Here is a 17,682-nt window from a genome sequence, read left to right as displayed (position 1 = left end):
AGACAACACATTCTTACAGAATGAGCCGCATGGCAGCTATTATCATGGTGGTCATTACCATCAAAGGCTCAGAGAAGGATATTCGTTTCAGCAGTAAGACAATTGCTGAAAAACTCCTTGATATTCATATTGACTTGAGTAGTAACTTACTTTTCCAGGGACCAATTTTGAAAGCGTGGCTTGATATTACAAGAGGCAAAGAACCTTATGCTAAAAAAGCGCTAAGGTATTTTGAGGAAGGATTACAAGATGGAAATGATATTTTTGCTCTGCTGGGTAAGGTGAGTTGGAATCAAAGTGAATTAATCAAATGTTTTAAAATTTAGAACACTTGAAATCTAGTCAAACTAAGTAGGTCACAAAAGATAATACCTGTGATTCTGTCTTCAACTGTTCGAGGGACTTGCATCTGTCTGGGGAGGACACAGTAGAGAATGACTTCTCTACCAAAGGGCCTGATTTCTGGATCAGTGTTTGTCTGTTGTGGTTGGTTCTTTAATTCATTCCTGCACAGTGTTTCCTTACATCTAATATGTGTGAGGCATCAACTGGAGAAGCAGTGTGACATGGAAAAGGTAAACACCTCACGTTGTGGGGCTTCTCTTCTACTAGAGAGATGAACAGTGAGTAAAATGGGTCAGTTAATTACCTAGGGTATGACTAGATAGTAGGCACAAAGTGTTGTCAAAAATAAAGCAGGGATGGGAGATGGGCACTGATGCACAAATTGGCAGTTGGAAATGAGGGAGTCAGAACATTTGACTTTTGAACAAAGACTTATGGACAGGAAGGGCTACATAACACTTGAATGTTTCTTCTTTTACTCTGAAAGATACTGAAGGAAATTCCAATTAAAGCATGTCTATGATCATCTGAGATAGTTGCACTGTCAGTGTATGCATTGAATCAATAATATTTAAGATTTTCACAGTCCTCATTCAAATGCCCTACAGCCCTGATAGCATGGTGCAGAAAACATTAAAAATAAGAGATGACAGATTCTGATACCTTAAGGCACATCAGGGCATAGTGGGAAATCCAGGTGGTCAGAGGAGAATGAGTGAGAAGTTAAAGGCTAGAGGAAAAAAGGGGTCATGGACCCAAGGTCAGGGGTGATGAGGAGAGGTGACCTAATGGGTCTCACTTTGTATTTGTATTTGAGAAGTAGCTAGTGCAAAGCTTAAACAGTTTTGCCCTTGATTTGCATTTTGAGGATAAACAGTTGAGAAATCTTTAAAAAAAAAAATCACTGTTGGATTGGACGATTTAAGTTACATCCTTTTGGGCTGGAGAGATGGCTCAGTGGTTAAGAGCACATACTGCTCTTCCAGAGGACCCGGGTTCAATTCCTAGCACCCACACCCTCACACAGATACATATGCAGGCAAAACACCAATTCACATGAAATAAGAATGATTTTTTTGGGTGGGGGCAGGAGGGGAGAGGACAGGGGAACCCATGGCTGATGTATAAAATTTAAAACACATAATAAAAAAAAGAAAGAAAAAATAAACATAATGTTTAACATTTCAAAAAAAAAAAAAAAGAACGATTTTTTTTAAAGTTACTTCCTTTCATCTGTCTCCACTAGTATCTTCTGTCCTCCACTTTTCAAAGCTTGTCCCTGGGCTGCAGTGAGATGGCTCAGGGAAAACGACTTGCTGCGAAGTCGGAAAACCTGAGTGTGATCTCCAAAACCCACACGTAGGAAGGGAGGATCCAGCAGACCCTGAATGTCCTCTGCTCTCCATCTGTGTGCCCTTGCACACACCCGCAGCCACACACAGGATAAATTAATTAAAATAAATTATTTGGACTGGTGAGATAGTAGATCAAAATGTTTTCCATGAAAACGTAAGGGTGTGAAGTTGATCCCCTAAAACCACAAAAAAAGTTTGGAAGCAGTGACTGAGATCTACAATCCCAGCACTCGCTGGCATGATATGGAAGAGTGGGGTGAAGCCAGGAGAATCACTCAGAAGCTTATAGGTAGCTCCCCACAAGGGTGGGGAGAGACAATATGAGAGATCATGCCTTAACCATACAGAAGGAGAGAATTGACTCTTAAATTGGTCCTCTGACTTCCATACATGTGCTGTGGTCCATGCGTACCTGCACTCAAACTCCACAGTAAATAAAATGAATTGTTTTCATTGCCATTTTAGGGGCTGGAAAGATGGCTCAGTGCTTAAGACCTCTTGCAGAGGCTCTGAGTTCTGTTCCCAGCACCCATGTCAGGAGACTCCATGAGACTTCCACTCCAAGGGCTCTAGTGCACTTTTCTGGCCTCTAGAGGCAGTACTGCTCATGTACTCACAAAAAGACATCCACATATACAGTTAAAAGTATATCTTAAAAATACTATGATTTTGACAGTGCTGGGGGCCCTTTATAATCCCAGGGCTAAACAAGTGTTCTGCCATTGCGATATAGTCCTAAGTGTCTTTCAGGTTTTTTTAGTTGAGAATAAATAAGGAAATACATTTAAACTGGGCATAGTGATACACTCTTATAATCTGAGCAATTGCAGAGCAGAGGCAGGAAGATCAAAACCAGCATAGGTTATGTAATGAGACTGTCTAAATAATGTATGTTCAGAAGTTTTTATTATTTATGATAAAGAAGAAAAAGAGGTGAGGACTAGTGTTTATTTCTTGCTAGTATCCCCATGGTCTCTTGGCCAGCTTCCGTGGATGAGTTTGTTCACATTTTAATCAACTCACACAACAAATATTCAGGGTGATGAGAGTCAGGAGCTCATTGTGCTGTTACAGAAGTTGGGTTGCAAGTTTTTAAAGTTGTTTGGTTGGTTGGTTGGTTTGGGGTTTTTTTTTTTTGTTTTTGTGGGGTTTTTTTGTTTTTTTTTTTAAATGATCTTGCTGCTCTCTATTCTTTAAAGGAAAGTGAGTTCCATGGTTAGGCTAGTTGAGGTGTTAATATGATGGACTTCAGAGGAGTTTACCTTTTACTGTGATGTGATACTCATGATTGGTTTAAATGATTTCTCTGAATTACCGTGGTCTGGTCTGTCTTGTGTTGTTTCAACAAAAACAACTGAAACATAATGGGCAGAGTGACTCATGTCTGTAAATCTGTAACTCAGAGGACTGTCATCAGTCCTTGAACTCAGAGTTCAAGATCAGTCTAGGCTGCAGAGAAGAACTGTTTTAGAACCCCTCAAAATGAAAGGGGACTGAAAGAAAGAAGTCTGAGACTGGGTGCTTTAGAAGGAACAGAGATTCATCTCTACAATTCTAATGCAAGAAGTCTGAAATCACGGCACTAGCATGTGGTGTCTGGTAAGATCCCTGCATCCTACAGGATGGTCCTTTGGACAGTCTTTCCTAATGGAGAAGTTGTCTCCTACATGGCAGAAGACCAGAAGAGTGGACACATTGCCCCTTGTTCATTTTCATGATGGACTGACCTCTGGTCAAGGACCCACCTTCCAACACTGTTGCTCTTTGTGACAGGGCTTTCTTATTTTCAGTGTTAGCTATATAGGTACAGTCCAAGAGAAAACGTATACTAAAATTTATCCTAAACTTCTATTATTGTCAATTATTTGGAAATTTAAATATTTTATTTTGATATAATAGATTTCTGGGTCACTGTACTTTTCTATAACTATATGGAATTATATACATATAAATACATATTGCACTTTTCTATTAAATGTTGAGACAAAAATGTTAATTTTTAATTGAGATATACTGAGGTAAAACTTAAAGATAATCTAGAAGAAAAAAATTAAAAGGGAAAAATATGGTTTATAAATGTACATTATTTATTTAGTGTGAGTTTGTGCTTGTGCATGCCTAGAACAACTTGCAGGAGTCAGTCCTCTCCTACCATGTGGGTTCTGGACATTGAACTCCCTGTGGTCATCAGCTGAGGTGGCAGATGCCTCACCCTATGAGTCATCTTGCAGCCTCTCCATGAATTTCCAGAACACTAATTACACTTACAGGTTATTCTCCTCTGGGAGAAACAATGTGTCTAATACACAGACACTATAAAAATGATTCCAGACAGCTTAGTGACATTTGAGTAAGAGAGTAACTACTACTGGTAAACTAAGTCAGCTGTCATAGAGGACATGTTCTTTGAGACAGTGAACGGAAGTTGCACACTTCTGCAGCTCTTCTGTGTCCCCCTACACTTCTGTTAAGTCAGTGACCTCTTATTTAATGACTCATTCATGGACAGTGTGAGTAATTTTTTCTTTTCTCTTGTACACCAGCAGTTGGGCAGTAACCATCATGGGTGTGCCCTTTGTGCTGTCTTTCAGTACTTCCTCAAGAGAATTCCTAGGATTGAAGTGTTGCTGAAACCTTATTTTGCTTATTTTCTACCCTGAAAGCAGCATTTTCAAATGCAGGGTAAAATCTGTAAAAGCTCTTCAGTTTTATATGCTATTTAAAAAGCTACTAATTCTATAAAGGTAATTTTCTCATTCTGAGTGGCAATATCCTTTATATTTCTAAATGAACTTTTACTTTCTTGATTTTTGAGACAGGGCCTTACTCTGTACCACATCCCAGGCTAGCCTGTCCTCAGCATGTAGAAGATAGACTGATGATCTTACTTAAATGTTGGCCATCTTCCTGCCTCAGCTTCCTAAGTACTTCTGCATATTATTTTAATTTTATCCTATTATCAGGTTAAGTAGTATATTAAGAGTCTATTTTAGAGCAAAATTGCTTATGTAATGTGTGTTAATGTCTGTGATATTCTAAAATGTGATTTTGATAAAAACTCAACAACAACAAAAAAATAGCAGCAGTATTCAGTCATAGCCCAGGCTGATCTGGAACTTGCTCTGTAGCCCAGGCTGGCCTGAGAAGGCCTGATTGATGTACAAGGCATAGTTTCAATGTCAGTTTTCTCGCCCTATTAGGTACTGTGCCTTGAAATGCGCCAGAATTACTCTGGAGCCCTGGAGACCGTGAGCCAGATAATTGTAAACTTTCCAAGCTTCCTCCCTGCTTTTGAGAAGAAAATGAAGTTACAACTGGCCTTGCAGGATTGGGATCAGACAGTGGAGACAGCACAAAGGTTACATGGAAAATGCTATCACAGCCTCTTTGGATCTGGTTATACATGAGGGGGGAAATCTGGTTTTGTTCTGTCTTTTACAAGACTTTCATAATCAGCATAAAAATTAACTTTTCAAGTAATATACAGTGATTTTATTCCAAGCAGCATAGAGTTGAAAAAACACTGTAAATTGTGTTGCTCTTAAAGGGAGAGCTGACTCAGTGGTTAGTTAGTGTCAAGTCTGATGGACCTGAAGTCTGGGTGGGTGTTTGCCCCAGTTATAATCTTCATGTGTGGGAGGAATAGATAGGGAGTCTCCAAAGCAAAAGACACTGCCTCAAAACGTAAGGTGAAGAGTGACGCAGCCTCCACTTGCATGTGCACACATGCATGCCCATACAAATGCTAACACATACATATAGCATGCAGTGCATACTTATGCAAAACCCCCTGAATTTGTTTATTTACATCAATAGCTGAGTATCTCTTTTAAGATAGACACTTCTGTAGTGAACAAGTCTCTCTGCCATTAGGAAGGTAATAGTAAATTAGTGAGATGAATCATATGCTAAGCAACATGATTCAATTATGTAGTAATTAAACATAGGTGCTAGGGAGGAAAAACAGTCAAGTATGGTATGCTGAGGGTAGGAAGTTGGAGGTGGTGGTAGAAAGCCTCACTGAAGAATGACATTTGAGCAAAAACCTGGAGAAGGTCATGTGAGCAAGGCATGCAGGTACCTGAGAGAAAGCCTTGTCCAAGGAAGAGCTCTGTGAGAGGTCCTTTCATCTGTTTGAGGGACAGAGCAGAGTTAAGGCAAAACCAGTGAGAAGGAAATGGGGAGGGAGCGGCTTCCGAGTAATAAAGGATCTTGTGGACCAGGGTTTGATATTTCTTCTGATATGCAAAGTTCTGTTTTGAATAAAGAAGTATCGTTAGGCACCAAATGAAGCATAAATCTAATCTTATCAATAAAAACCAGGAGTCAGGTATCAGGATAAAAGCTGAAAGATCAGAGAAGCAGGAGAGCAGCCACAGTCACTTCCTTCCTCAGTTTCTCCAGTCCAGAAGGAGTACAATCTTGTCTTGGCCCCACCTTATCACTTCCTGTTTCCTCTCTGTACTGACCTCCAGACCTCTATGGTTATCTAGTGGCTTGCTCCGCCCTCTGACTCCAAGCAAGCTTTGTCAGAACACAAAATATCACACAACATTTAATAGAATCATTGCCATTTTGAGAACTGTGTGGGGAAGGGTGCGAGGGTAAAAGCAGAGGGACCATTTTCCTGCCACTGCCATGATCTGAGAGAGAATACTGGTGAAGGCACCGGGACAGTTATCCTTAAGGTGCTTTGAGAAGTGCCTGGGACTTATATATATATATTTTAGCTAGGAAGGCAATCTGAACATTGTGAGTGAAAGTAAGTTATAGATGGCATGTTTAAAGTGCTCACAGGGCCTGGCTGATGGGAAGGTGGCTTATACCTGAGACGCAGTCATCCCCCCTTTGCAGCTGAGCTAAGGTACGAACCTGTTAAGTGTTTTATCCAACACTACATGTAGGTTATTTGGGGGGAAACTTTTAACCCAAGCTGAGCACTATCATACCAGACAGCAATTGGTGTAAAATAAGCTACTGCTCATCTCCAAAGAGTAAAACAGTCTACGTCGGTTTCGTGTTTGGGTATCAGTGATCTGCATCAGCTGATGTTAGGTGATTTGGTTGCTGGGACTCTGGGAAAAGTTCCAGACCTCAGTAACCAGCCATAGCATCACAAATGAGACATTTCTCCTGGTGATAGGCAAGAACCAAGAGCAGAGACAAAATCCAGACTGCCTGTGCAGAGTAGGCTGGGCTGGCTGGCTCTCCTGCTGTCATCCCATTGGCCAGTGCAAGTCAAACACCCCAGTCTGTAGTCACAGTGCCATAGAGCACCCCGTCTTCTGCATGGAGGGACTGCAGAGTAGTGTAGAGAAGACAGATTCAAAAGGAGAAAAAGAGAGTCAGAAATTCATTGTTGAGGACACTCATGCAAGGGCTTGTATGTGAGCCCTTCAGAACAGCTACTTTATAATTCCTTTTAGTAAAGTTTCCTAAGAATTCTTATAGCATAGAACAGTTCTTGCTATAGTTATACCTTTTGCTTTTTCTCATGATTAGTAAATGTCTTCATAATATTTTCCAATTTGTGTTTTGTCATATAGGAAACTATTTTAAATTTATGGATAATGTTCACACAAATCTAAATATTTCACTCTTTTTGGCATTCTTAGAATCCCTTTAATAACCTGCTTGAGGTAAATTCAACATCTTAAAATTTTTGCTTATTTACTTATTTTTACTTTATGTGTATGAAGGTTTTGCCTGCTTGTATGTGAGAGCTCCACATGCATGTGTTTCCCACGGAGACCAGATGAAAGTGTCAGATCCCCTGGGACTGCTGGGAACTTAGAACTGAACCCAGGTCCTCTGTGAGAGCAGCAAGTGCTCTTAACCACTGACCTTGTCTCCAGCTCCTAAACTCAACTTTATATACACTGTTGTGTATAGTTAACTAATATTTTATGTAGCATTACTACAGTATTAGAATCAGGCATAACCCCTATTCATATTTTAAAACATTAAAAATTAACTTCTGGCCCAGCGGTGGTGGCACACGCCTTTAATCCTAGAACTCGGGAGGCAGAGCCAGGCAGATCTCTGTGAGTTCGAGGCCAGCCTGGTCTGCAGAGCGAGATCCAGGAAAGGCACCAAAACTACACAGAGAAACCCTGTCTCGAATAAACAACAACAACAAAAAATTAACTTCCAGATAACTTTTTAACCTTAAAATAATCATTAAAACATTTATTTAAATAGTAGAAGAGTCAAGCCACTAAACTTTTAACCCCTCAAAAAACAAAACAACTCATGTTATATCATTATTAACTGGTGTGTTTCCTGCAGGTTGCTGCTTCAGGACAGTCACAATGTGGAGGCACTGAGAATGTTGGCTCTGTATTATCTGTGTAGGGAGGGGGACATAGAGAAGGTAAGTTATAGTGCCTGGTTTCAGTTGCCTGTCATGGATTTCATCACACACCCTGATAAATGCATGTGTGCATATCATCAGAAGCTTCAAGTTCTATCTCAAAATATTTCTATTGTTATTTTTAATTAGTTGCCAAAATACAGCATTACAAAGACTTTACCATCTTGTACCAACTAGTAATGCACACATGTAGGGAAATTTCTCTCAAAAATGATTTTAGATTGATAATTAGAGTATATGTATTTTTATGTAAAATTCTGGTACATAGCATTGTCTGCGATCCAGATATGAACATACACATACAAAGGAGATTTCATAGTATGTTTGCAACTTAGTTGAGTTGCATGAGTTAGATGAGTGCAGGATGAAATCATTAAGATAAGGTCTGCATGTTTTGATAGTATTGCACACATTCACTGGATGCTGGTGAAGGAGTGTAAAAATCCAGTGTGCAGCAATCATGTTACAAGAGGTCTGTGTGTTCAACGTGGCTGATGTGACTACTTAACAAACACTTTAGCAGACACTAGAAGAATTTTAGTGGATCAAATCTTCTGTCACCTTTTCATTTATCACTTGGAGCCAGGGCTATAGCTCATGGGGAGAGATGTTTGCCTAGCATGTGCAAGGCTGGTTCTCAGCACCAAAAGAGACAACCTAGAAACAACACCAGAAATTAATTATCCTAACCACTTTCATGATCTTCCTATTGTAGATACCATTTCAAATATAAACTAGGCTATCTGTGTAGTTCAAAGGTTCATGAACATTTTTGTAACTATATTATCATTAAAACAGCCTTTGTGGCATGGCTTCATTATTAGAGAGAGCTCAGTAGAGAGAGCTACTCAGTTTATAGAGTGCTTTCTACACAAACATGAGGATTTGACTTTGGATCTCCAGCACCCATAAAATATCAGCATGCTGGCACATGCTTGTATTGCTAGCACTGGAAAAAAGAACACTGGCAGACATCTGCAGCTCACTTAGCAGTTGGTCTTGCAGAATTGATAAGCTCCAGATTCAGTGAGAGACCCTGTCTCAAAAGTAAGAGAACAATCGATAGCCAACCTCTGGCCTCTATACACACACATGTTCATACAAATTCATGCACACACAAACATTTGCTCATGCATACATCACAATACACACACACACACACACACACACACACACACACACACACACACAAAAGGAGAAATTTGTAAAAACCCAAGGTCTCTTAAATATCAGTAATAAAGGACTGGAGAGATGGCTCAGTGGTACTTGTTGCTCTTGCCTAAGACTGAGTTCAGTTCCCAGCATCCCCCTGGCAGCTCACAACTATCTGTTACTCCAGTTCCAGGGGATCTAACACCCTCTTCTAGCTTCCGCAGGCATCAGGCACTTACATGGTGTGTATATATACATGCAGGGACTCACATATACACATAAAATAAAAGTAAACCATTAAAAATATATCAGTAAAAAAAATCAGTATATAAGAATATTTATGTATTAGATTCTTTTTTTCTTAGTTTAAGATTAATATTGTTTGCTTTGTTTTAGGCTGCTACCAAGCTGGAAAATTTAGGAAATGCATTGGATATTGTGGAACCACAGAATGCTCAACTTTTTTATAAGATTACCATAGCCTTCAGCAGAACCGTAAGACTGCCTGCATGGCAGACCTCTATCTTTAGAGTTTGCAGTCAGTCAGTGATGAAGCAGAGGAACATATGGCCTAGGGGGAAATCAATATGATCTAAATGTATTATCCATTCCCAAGAAAGTAGACTCAGGATACTGTAACTACTACTTTCAAGACTTCAGGGGACTCTTGGAGACAGAGAGTGCCTTCCAGACAGAGGAAGCCAGAGTGCAGTGTTTGGGATTGGGGTGCTCTGTTGCTGTAGCCCATTTTTAGGTTTCCTAGTGGCTTCCTGGGGGGGGTGGGAGTGGGAGTGTCTTTTGCTCCACCCCTTGGCATTTCTATAAATACCCTAGGGCAGGGATAGTCATGGTCCAGTGGATTAGGATCCAGGCCTTCTAGAGGCTATCCTGTATTTTCTATCTGTTTCTCTCCCCTCTATCCTTCTAATTAATATTTCCTGCTGCTCCTACTCAAGAGCACTCTAGGGAAATGTGGGGGTGGTGGGTAGCCCTTCCACACTCTGTGCTTTTGTTTTCTATTATAAAACCTTTGGGGGAAATCTATGGAAGTGAGTTATGGAATGTTTTAGTGGAGGAAAAGGCCAGTGTCTTGGTTTTGTTGTTGTAGTAAAGGCATGTTTCTATTAGGAAGATTCTTTAAAGGCAAGGTGATGGGCATGGAAATAGAGCAGAATTACAAAGCCAATGAAAGGAATTAGAGCTTTGAACAGTTCAGTAAAGTAGCAAAAATATAGGGAAAAATATAAAGAATTACCAAACCAACTTGAAAGAAGAAGTTAAGGATATTGTTAAACTGTAGAAACTATCATATTTTAAAACATGTAGGATGTATGAAACTTAAAGAAAAAAATCTAAAAGTATGAATATGTTCTGTTTTTATTTGTGTTAATACCATATACATTTCCATTATTTTTTAAAATGCTTATAGAATTAAGTTTATTGAAACATCCAGAGAAGTATTTTATTCTTAAAAGTTGGTGTGTTCAATAGTTATTTAACAGCATTGACATAAAAAAATTTTAGTGAATTTTTTTTCCAAAAAGATGTAAGCCATGCCCTTTTAAAATATTTTCCCTATTGCTACAGGTTATGAACAAGGGGAAAGGTTTTTTGGTTTTTACTTAATTGTGCACATAGATTTAAAAACCTTAAAAATAAAGACTTTCCTACCTAATTTGTAAAAGAATCATGAAAACCATTGTTTTTATGCAGCAAGATCATATAAGATGGTGATGTTTTCAAACACTATTTATTAAAATATACACCTTGTGATGGGCCCTGCACTCTTGTTGATACAGTATCCAGATGGTAGGAAGCCCTTTTCCTTCTTAGACACTCTGTATTCTCTTTCCTTCATCCTGTGCACTTCAAGCTATAAATGAGTACAGAGAAAAATGGGCCTTCTATTCGGAGGACAGCTGGACTTCTTGTCTACATTTGCTTTTTCCTTGTTTTCTTTTCTTTTCAGTGTGGACGTAATCAACTCATTCTTCAAAAAGTTCAAAGTTTCCTAGAGAAAGCATTTAGTTTAACCCCCCAGCAAGCAGAAATTGCTACAGAGCTGGGCTACCAAATGATTCTCCAAGGCAAAGTTAAGGAGGCCTGGAAGTGGTACAGGACCGCCATGACACTGAATGAGAGCAACATCTCTGCAGTTACAGGTATATGGTGATGCAGTGATGCAGTGACGACTTTCTCCAGGGGAAACCTGCTTTGAGAACCAGCCCACTGAAGCAGATATATATATCTTTTAATTAAACTGTTTCTGCTATACACAAAAGGAAAAGTCATTTTTAAAGTATCTTTAAAAATAACAATTGACTTCGTAAATACTATCTTGAAAGAATGATTTTATTTGGTTGCTTCTATCAAGTTATGAATTGTTCAGTGAAAGATTTTACATAGTCCCTGGCTACTGACTTTCTTCTCCACCTCCACCCCTGCTGTGTCCTTCTTTTAATTTTTTCAGTCTAAAACGGGATTGTTGTGAAGGAAGAAAATGTTTTTTTAACCTAGTTTGTTGGTTGTAATAAACCTTGATTATTTTTGATTTCAGGACTCATCCGATGTCAGTTAATAGAAGGGCAATTGCAAGATGCAGACCAGCAGCTAGAGTTCTTCAGTGAATTCCAGCAGTCAATGGGCAAATCTGCGGTACGACATTTTATCAGATGGCAGACCACACCTGCTGTTATAAACATGAAACTAAATGACGGTTCATCCTTAGCTCTGAATGGTGAATGAGCTCTACCTTTAATGTGTAATTGCATTTGTTAGTTTACCTCTGTGCAAGTCGACTTTAAATGCTTTTCTCGATGAGCCTAAAATTTCATTCAGCTAATACTTAGGTTTGAATGATTTCTTATGAAAGGTTTGAATAATTTCTTATAAATAATACTTTATATGCATTTGAAATCTAAACAGAAATAAACAGCTTTATAGCCAAATGGAATAACCTATGAAATCTACTTATTTTTCAGGAATTAATGTATTTGCATGCAGTTCTTGCTACAAAAAAAAATAGTCGACAGGAAGAAGTTATAAATCTTTTAAATGATGCTGTGAATACTCACTTTTCACACTTAGAAGATTTACCTCTTGGAATGCAGTATTTTGAAAAGCTCAATCCTGACTTCTTACTAGAAGTTGTTACTGAATATCTGAATTTTTGCCCCATTCAGGTAAGTAGTTGAGTCCCTCTTCTCCCTCACTGAGATGCTCACAAGTCTCTTTTAACGTTTGACTATATGTGGCCTGTAATCAGCATTCTTAATTCTTTTTATTGAAATTATTTTAAACCCATTTTTATAGCAATATTACTACCAAATCATGAAAGTATTGATTTGTAAAAACTTATTTAATTTTTTTTTTAAATCCTAAAACTCTCAGGTTAGAAGTATTAAAGGGGCTTAATTCTCATGCATGTTACATATTTGGATCTGATTGATAACATCAAGTGCCTTCTCACCTTGGGAAAACTCAGAACAGGATTCTTTTTAATAAAACCAATTAAACCATTTCCCGAATGAAATCAAACTCTGCTTTATGCTGAAAGTGGAAGATTGACTATTCCTCCTGTTCCTTGGAGTGACACAGAGAGCATCTCGTTATTTAGTCTAAAAAATAATCAGTTCTCCTTCATAAAGGAGATTCTCCTTTTTGTGTGGGATGCCCCTGTTCTTGTTCCGTATGACTGCATGTGAGTCCACTACCTTTTTATACTGTGTGTACCTACTGAGTTAACAGTTTACAAATACCATAGTCCATTACTCATACCTCTAAGGAGTTCGAGACTAGGACACTGCCCTTCTCTCTTGACATTCTGTATTCTCAGGTTCACACTCCAATTATCATATTCCTTTTAGCTCTTGCCATCTGTTTTATATGGCGCCTTATTGTCAGCCACCATCTGCTTGATTTAGCTTGGAAATAATAATGGTCTTTTGTAAGCATTAGCATTTTTGAGTAGTACTAGAGCCTTGTGTAGCCTACCCAGGAATCCTTTCAAAGTGGCATGTATTCATTAGGCAGTGCCCCTTGGTATTGGCAGTAAGCACACATAACCTATTTCCTCATGCACAGCTCATATTTCTGCACAGGTTTTCCAGATAGATCTATCCAGTACACATTCCTAAAACCAGAGGTATTAGCTTCTCCCTGATTTATAGCCTTGCATGTTACATGAACAATGAAAATAAGAGAAATGGCCTTTCCTTGGGGAGCTCTGCAGATTGTTTATTAGCATGTCATTTTCCAGACCTTTATAATGTCTTAAAACTATCCTCTCGCAGAATCATACTTGATGATTAACTCAGGCTGGTTGAGGTCAGTCTCCCATGTCAGCATCCATCCAACTTGCTTAGAAGGTTGAATGCTTATTTAATATTCACTCTAGGCTTCTTTCTGCAGAGGTTTTTATAGCACACCCAGCACAGTGCATGGAGTTGGGGGAATGTCCTTGCAGAAAAATAACTTTTGCCCCAAAGGATATATTTTAAAGTGTGAAGCATATACCATAAGAAGACTGGATAGTGTAGTGGAGAATGCTTTAAGGAAACAATAGAACAGGGTAGAGGTGATGAAAATTTATGTGAAAGGCCTTACAAGAGAAGTAGGCCTTACAAAAAGAAGAATTGAAGATGACCCATGGAGACAGCTTCTTTCAACAAAGGGAACAGTTGATGAAGACACCCACAGGGACACAAGGGGATGAGTGTGACTGGTCTGTGGGTAGGAGAGGAAAATATCACAGATGAGAATATCACAGGGGAGACAAGGACCAACAGGGCTTCCAGGTACTCCAAAGGATTTCTCTGATAACTATGCTAAGAATTAACCAAACCATAGGTAGATCACAAAATAATAGATTCCTTGGTAGCTAGATCTCTAATCCAACTATACATCCTGTTTTTCCCATAATGCAATTTGTATCCGCATGTTATTACTTGGTCAGTTTTCATGGGGTCTTTCCAGAAAGGCAGCACTGGCCTCAGATCTGTTCCTCATTCATGGGCCTCTTTCCCATACAGTTTTCCTTTCATTTTTAACCTAACAAGTATAATCTCCGTGATTGTCTCTAGACTTCTGTTTTTAATATTTGATTGTATAGGGAAACCCTAGTAAAAATCATAGCTGTTCTATTTGGGTGAAGTGGCCCACACCTATAATTCTAGCTCTGAAATAGCAGAGGTGAGAGGATTGAGAGTTTGAGGCCAGCCTGGGCTGCATAGTGAGGTCCATTCTCAAAATGTAACAAACAACATAAAATAGAAGAAAAATATGAGAATTGTTCTCAAGATTTCTGAGCAGGTGGCAAGGTGACTATTTTTTTTTCAAGACAGGGTCTTTTTGTAATGTTGGCTGTTCTGAAACTTGCTCAGTAGACCAGGCTGGCTTTGAACTCACAGAGATCTACCTGCCTCTGCCTCCCGAGTGCTGGGATTAAAAGCATGCGCCACCACCTCCTGGTGGCAAGGTGACTATTAGATACTTAGTATCATTTTTCCTTTAACTATTTTTCTGGTGAGAAAAATTTGTATTAGTGAATTGTATTGTTGCTATAACAAAATACCTAATAAAGGCAACTTAGCACAAGAACAAAGGGAGGGAAGGAAGGAAGGAAGGAGAATAGAAGGTAGTAGGGAGGGAAGAGAAGAAGGAAGGAAAGGAGGCTGGGGCCGTGGGTTTACTTTGGCTCATGGTTTGTGGGTACAGTCCAACGTGATGGAGAAGGTATGGCAACAGGAATGGGAAGTGGCTGTTTACATGACATCCAGTCAGAAGCAGAGAGAGATGGATGCTCCTGCTCAGATCCTTTTGCCTTTGTATTTAGCCCAGGACTCCAGTTCATAGAATGGACTCACCCACATTTAGAGCAGAACAGTCCATATTAACCATCACAACAGTTTTAAAAAATTGACTTCATTTCATTTCAAAGAAGTATAAAATTCTGAACTTGAAGATACATAAAGACCCCTAGTCCCATAAAAGAAGCAGCACTAGGTGGAAAAGAGCCATAGAATGTATGCCGTGGAGATTTGAAAACGTTAGGTAATAGTCTTACTAAGCATCTTTTTGAGAACATGGTCTGTGCCTCAGCATAGGACAAGAAATGTGGCATATTATTGTTAGTTATGTGGGCCATATTCAGAGGGATCTTCTGTAAAGGAATGCAGTCATTGACCTGAAGGATGAAGCAGACTATACATCAGGTGAAGAGGATGGAGAAGACCATCCTTTAGGTCAAGAAAGCAGCATCAATGAAGCAATGTAGAGTGTTTAACCAAAAAATATCTCTCAGTTGTCTTTTCTTTCAACATGTTTCTTTGATAAATTTTGAATGATACTACTTTCATATTATCAAAATATTAATTACATAACAATTTCTAATTTCTAACAGCACAAAACCCATTATTTGTATAGTCTATTCATAGATGAACTAGAAAGATAATTAATATTTGTCCAATTACACAGCAAAGGTAGTATGAAAAAAAGTAAGAGAAATTTTATAAAAAATAGTAGTTTCTTCCTAGACACACTCAAATTACTGTATGTTTAATCCTGGCTAAGTACCATTATGAACTTAGGAAAGTGCTCTGATTTCTTTGTTTAGCCTGCAGGTCCCGGGCAGCCTCTTTCTCCAGTTCTCAGACGTTGTTCTTCAGTCCTAGAGACAATTATCAGAAGTGTCCCAGGTCTTCCGCACGCTGTCTTCTTAATGGCCAAAGTGAAGTATTTGTCAGGTGATCTATACCTTAACCACTCACCTCTATTATCGTTACAGGATATTGGGGGTTGGGGACTACAAGTTGATGTAACCATTTTGAGCCTGGCGTCACTGACACACTTAAATTTATTATGCTTAACATTCGCATCGCCTTCTGCTTTCATAGTTCTAGGTATTAGGCATTAGAATAATAAAGATCCCAAAGTTACTGGTGTTGCTGATGGTTGGTTGTACAATATGTTTAATAAGTTATTGTGCTATCTCTGTCAATAATTTGTCCATTAATTCTCTATCTCTGAGGGGACAATGGGTGCTGTGGGAGGTGCCGTAGGCTGAGTTCTTGTGAACTAGAAAACTGAACTCATTCCTATTGTTTCTATAGATAGCAGGTAAAGGTGAGGTATATTTAAACAAAATAATTTTGAACTTTTCGTTCCTTAATTCTTAAAAGGCAGGGTGGGAAGTGTGCCCTGTTATATCTACTTAAAGCCAGTTTTTGGGAATGCCACATATGAGTCTGGATGGACTGCATCACAAGGAAGTTGTAGATCATAGAGCATAGACAAGAGTCGATGCTGATGATGCCAAGCAGAGCCTCATCTTCATCTTCCAGCTGAGGATCAACTTTACCATTGTTAATACATTAATCTTAACCAATGTTTTAAGATTAATTAAGTGGATTTTTAAGACTTCCAGATACATAGCATATGTTTTCTAAAATATTTGATATTTCAGTTTGTGTTTAAAGGAATTTTAATCTTTATCTCATGCTTTAGAATTTCAAAAATGTGTCCTTGGCTTTTTTCTTATTTTACATACTGCTGTTGGATGCAGAAATATGTAGTAGGAATTAAGCTGACTATGACAAAGCTATACCTAGAAGAAGCCAAGGCCTTTCAGGAGGATAAAACCAAGACTTAGGGAGTCTTGATGATATTGCCTTTTGAATATTAGCCATTTCCTGCTATAAATTTCATGTGTGCTATTACAGTTTTCCCATTTGATTCTAAGAACTTCTAACAGTGTGATTGATCATTTATCGGGCACAGTTTCTCCCTATGCAATTAAAGTGTTTGGATAACTTCTCCCAACTGTGTTGACAATAGTCACACAGGCAAGACTTCTTTTTTCCAGGCTTCTGTCTCCCCGTTTTAGCATTAAAATCAGATATCTCCTTTAGCAAGTATCCAAGGCCAGGGCCATCTCTGGACAAAAACATTTTATCTGAGATTCCTCTCAAACATCCAAGGACAGACGGCAGATAAGATAAGCATCCAAACCACCTACTAGTCTCCTGAATTAAGGTAAATATCCATAGGGAGACAACTGCCTTGTTAGGAACAAGCCTTGTTTCTTGTGCAAATTAAGCATAAATCCTCTTTTCTCCCATAGCCCAAGTGGTATCCTAAACTTCCCCTTTAACAATTAACTCAGAACAAAAGGGCTTTTACATACCAGGTACAGCAAGCTGTGACACAGGCTGCTAGCTACCCCCACCCTGCCAGAAAACAGTACAGCCAAGATTAGGCTGAGACAGATACAGCTCCAAAGAGGGGGGGCAGTTTTATTTTCACTCATAACTTAGTGACTTAGACTCTTAATATTTTAACTAACCACTTCTAAGAATATAGTTTGAGCACATAAATATCTTTTCTCTGATCTATTAACCGAATTTAGCCCTCAGTTAATTCTATTCTCCATTAGTCATTTCCCTTTTGGGTTGCTAATGA

At 38.8% G+C, this 17,682-nt stretch overlaps 1 protein-coding gene across 2 annotated transcripts in view; it reads left to right on the top strand.

The window, feature by feature from the left end:
* The window catches only part of Ttc21b (tetratricopeptide repeat domain 21B), a 75,835-nt gene that overhangs the window by 12,268 nt on the left and 45,885 nt on the right, over positions 1 to 17,682 (top strand). Inside the window, exons 5-12 of one of the 2 annotated variants that reach the window (XM_036183833.1) lie at positions 159 to 281; positions 4,901 to 5,058; positions 7,989 to 8,073; positions 9,622 to 9,720; positions 11,195 to 11,387; positions 11,783 to 11,880; positions 12,207 to 12,407; positions 15,839 to 15,968. In XM_036183833.1, coding sequence (XP_036039726.1) covers positions 159 to 281; positions 4,901 to 5,058; positions 7,989 to 8,073; positions 9,622 to 9,720; positions 11,195 to 11,387; positions 11,783 to 11,880; positions 12,207 to 12,407; positions 15,839 to 15,968 — 1,087 coding nt within the window. The remainder of the gene's footprint in view (positions 1 to 158; positions 282 to 4,900; positions 5,059 to 7,988; positions 8,074 to 9,621; positions 9,721 to 11,194; positions 11,388 to 11,782; positions 11,881 to 12,206; positions 12,408 to 15,838; positions 15,969 to 17,682) is intronic. The other variant, XM_036183834.1, reaches the window with a different exon arrangement.

This window comes from Onychomys torridus, chromosome 4, assembly GCF_903995425.1.
Source record: "Onychomys torridus chromosome 4, mOncTor1.1, whole genome shotgun sequence".
Classification (NCBI taxonomy): Eukaryota; Metazoa; Chordata; class Mammalia; order Rodentia; family Cricetidae; genus Onychomys; species Onychomys torridus.
Note: the sequence above shows the minus strand (reverse complement) of the source record. Positions and strands in the feature narration are given on the sequence as shown.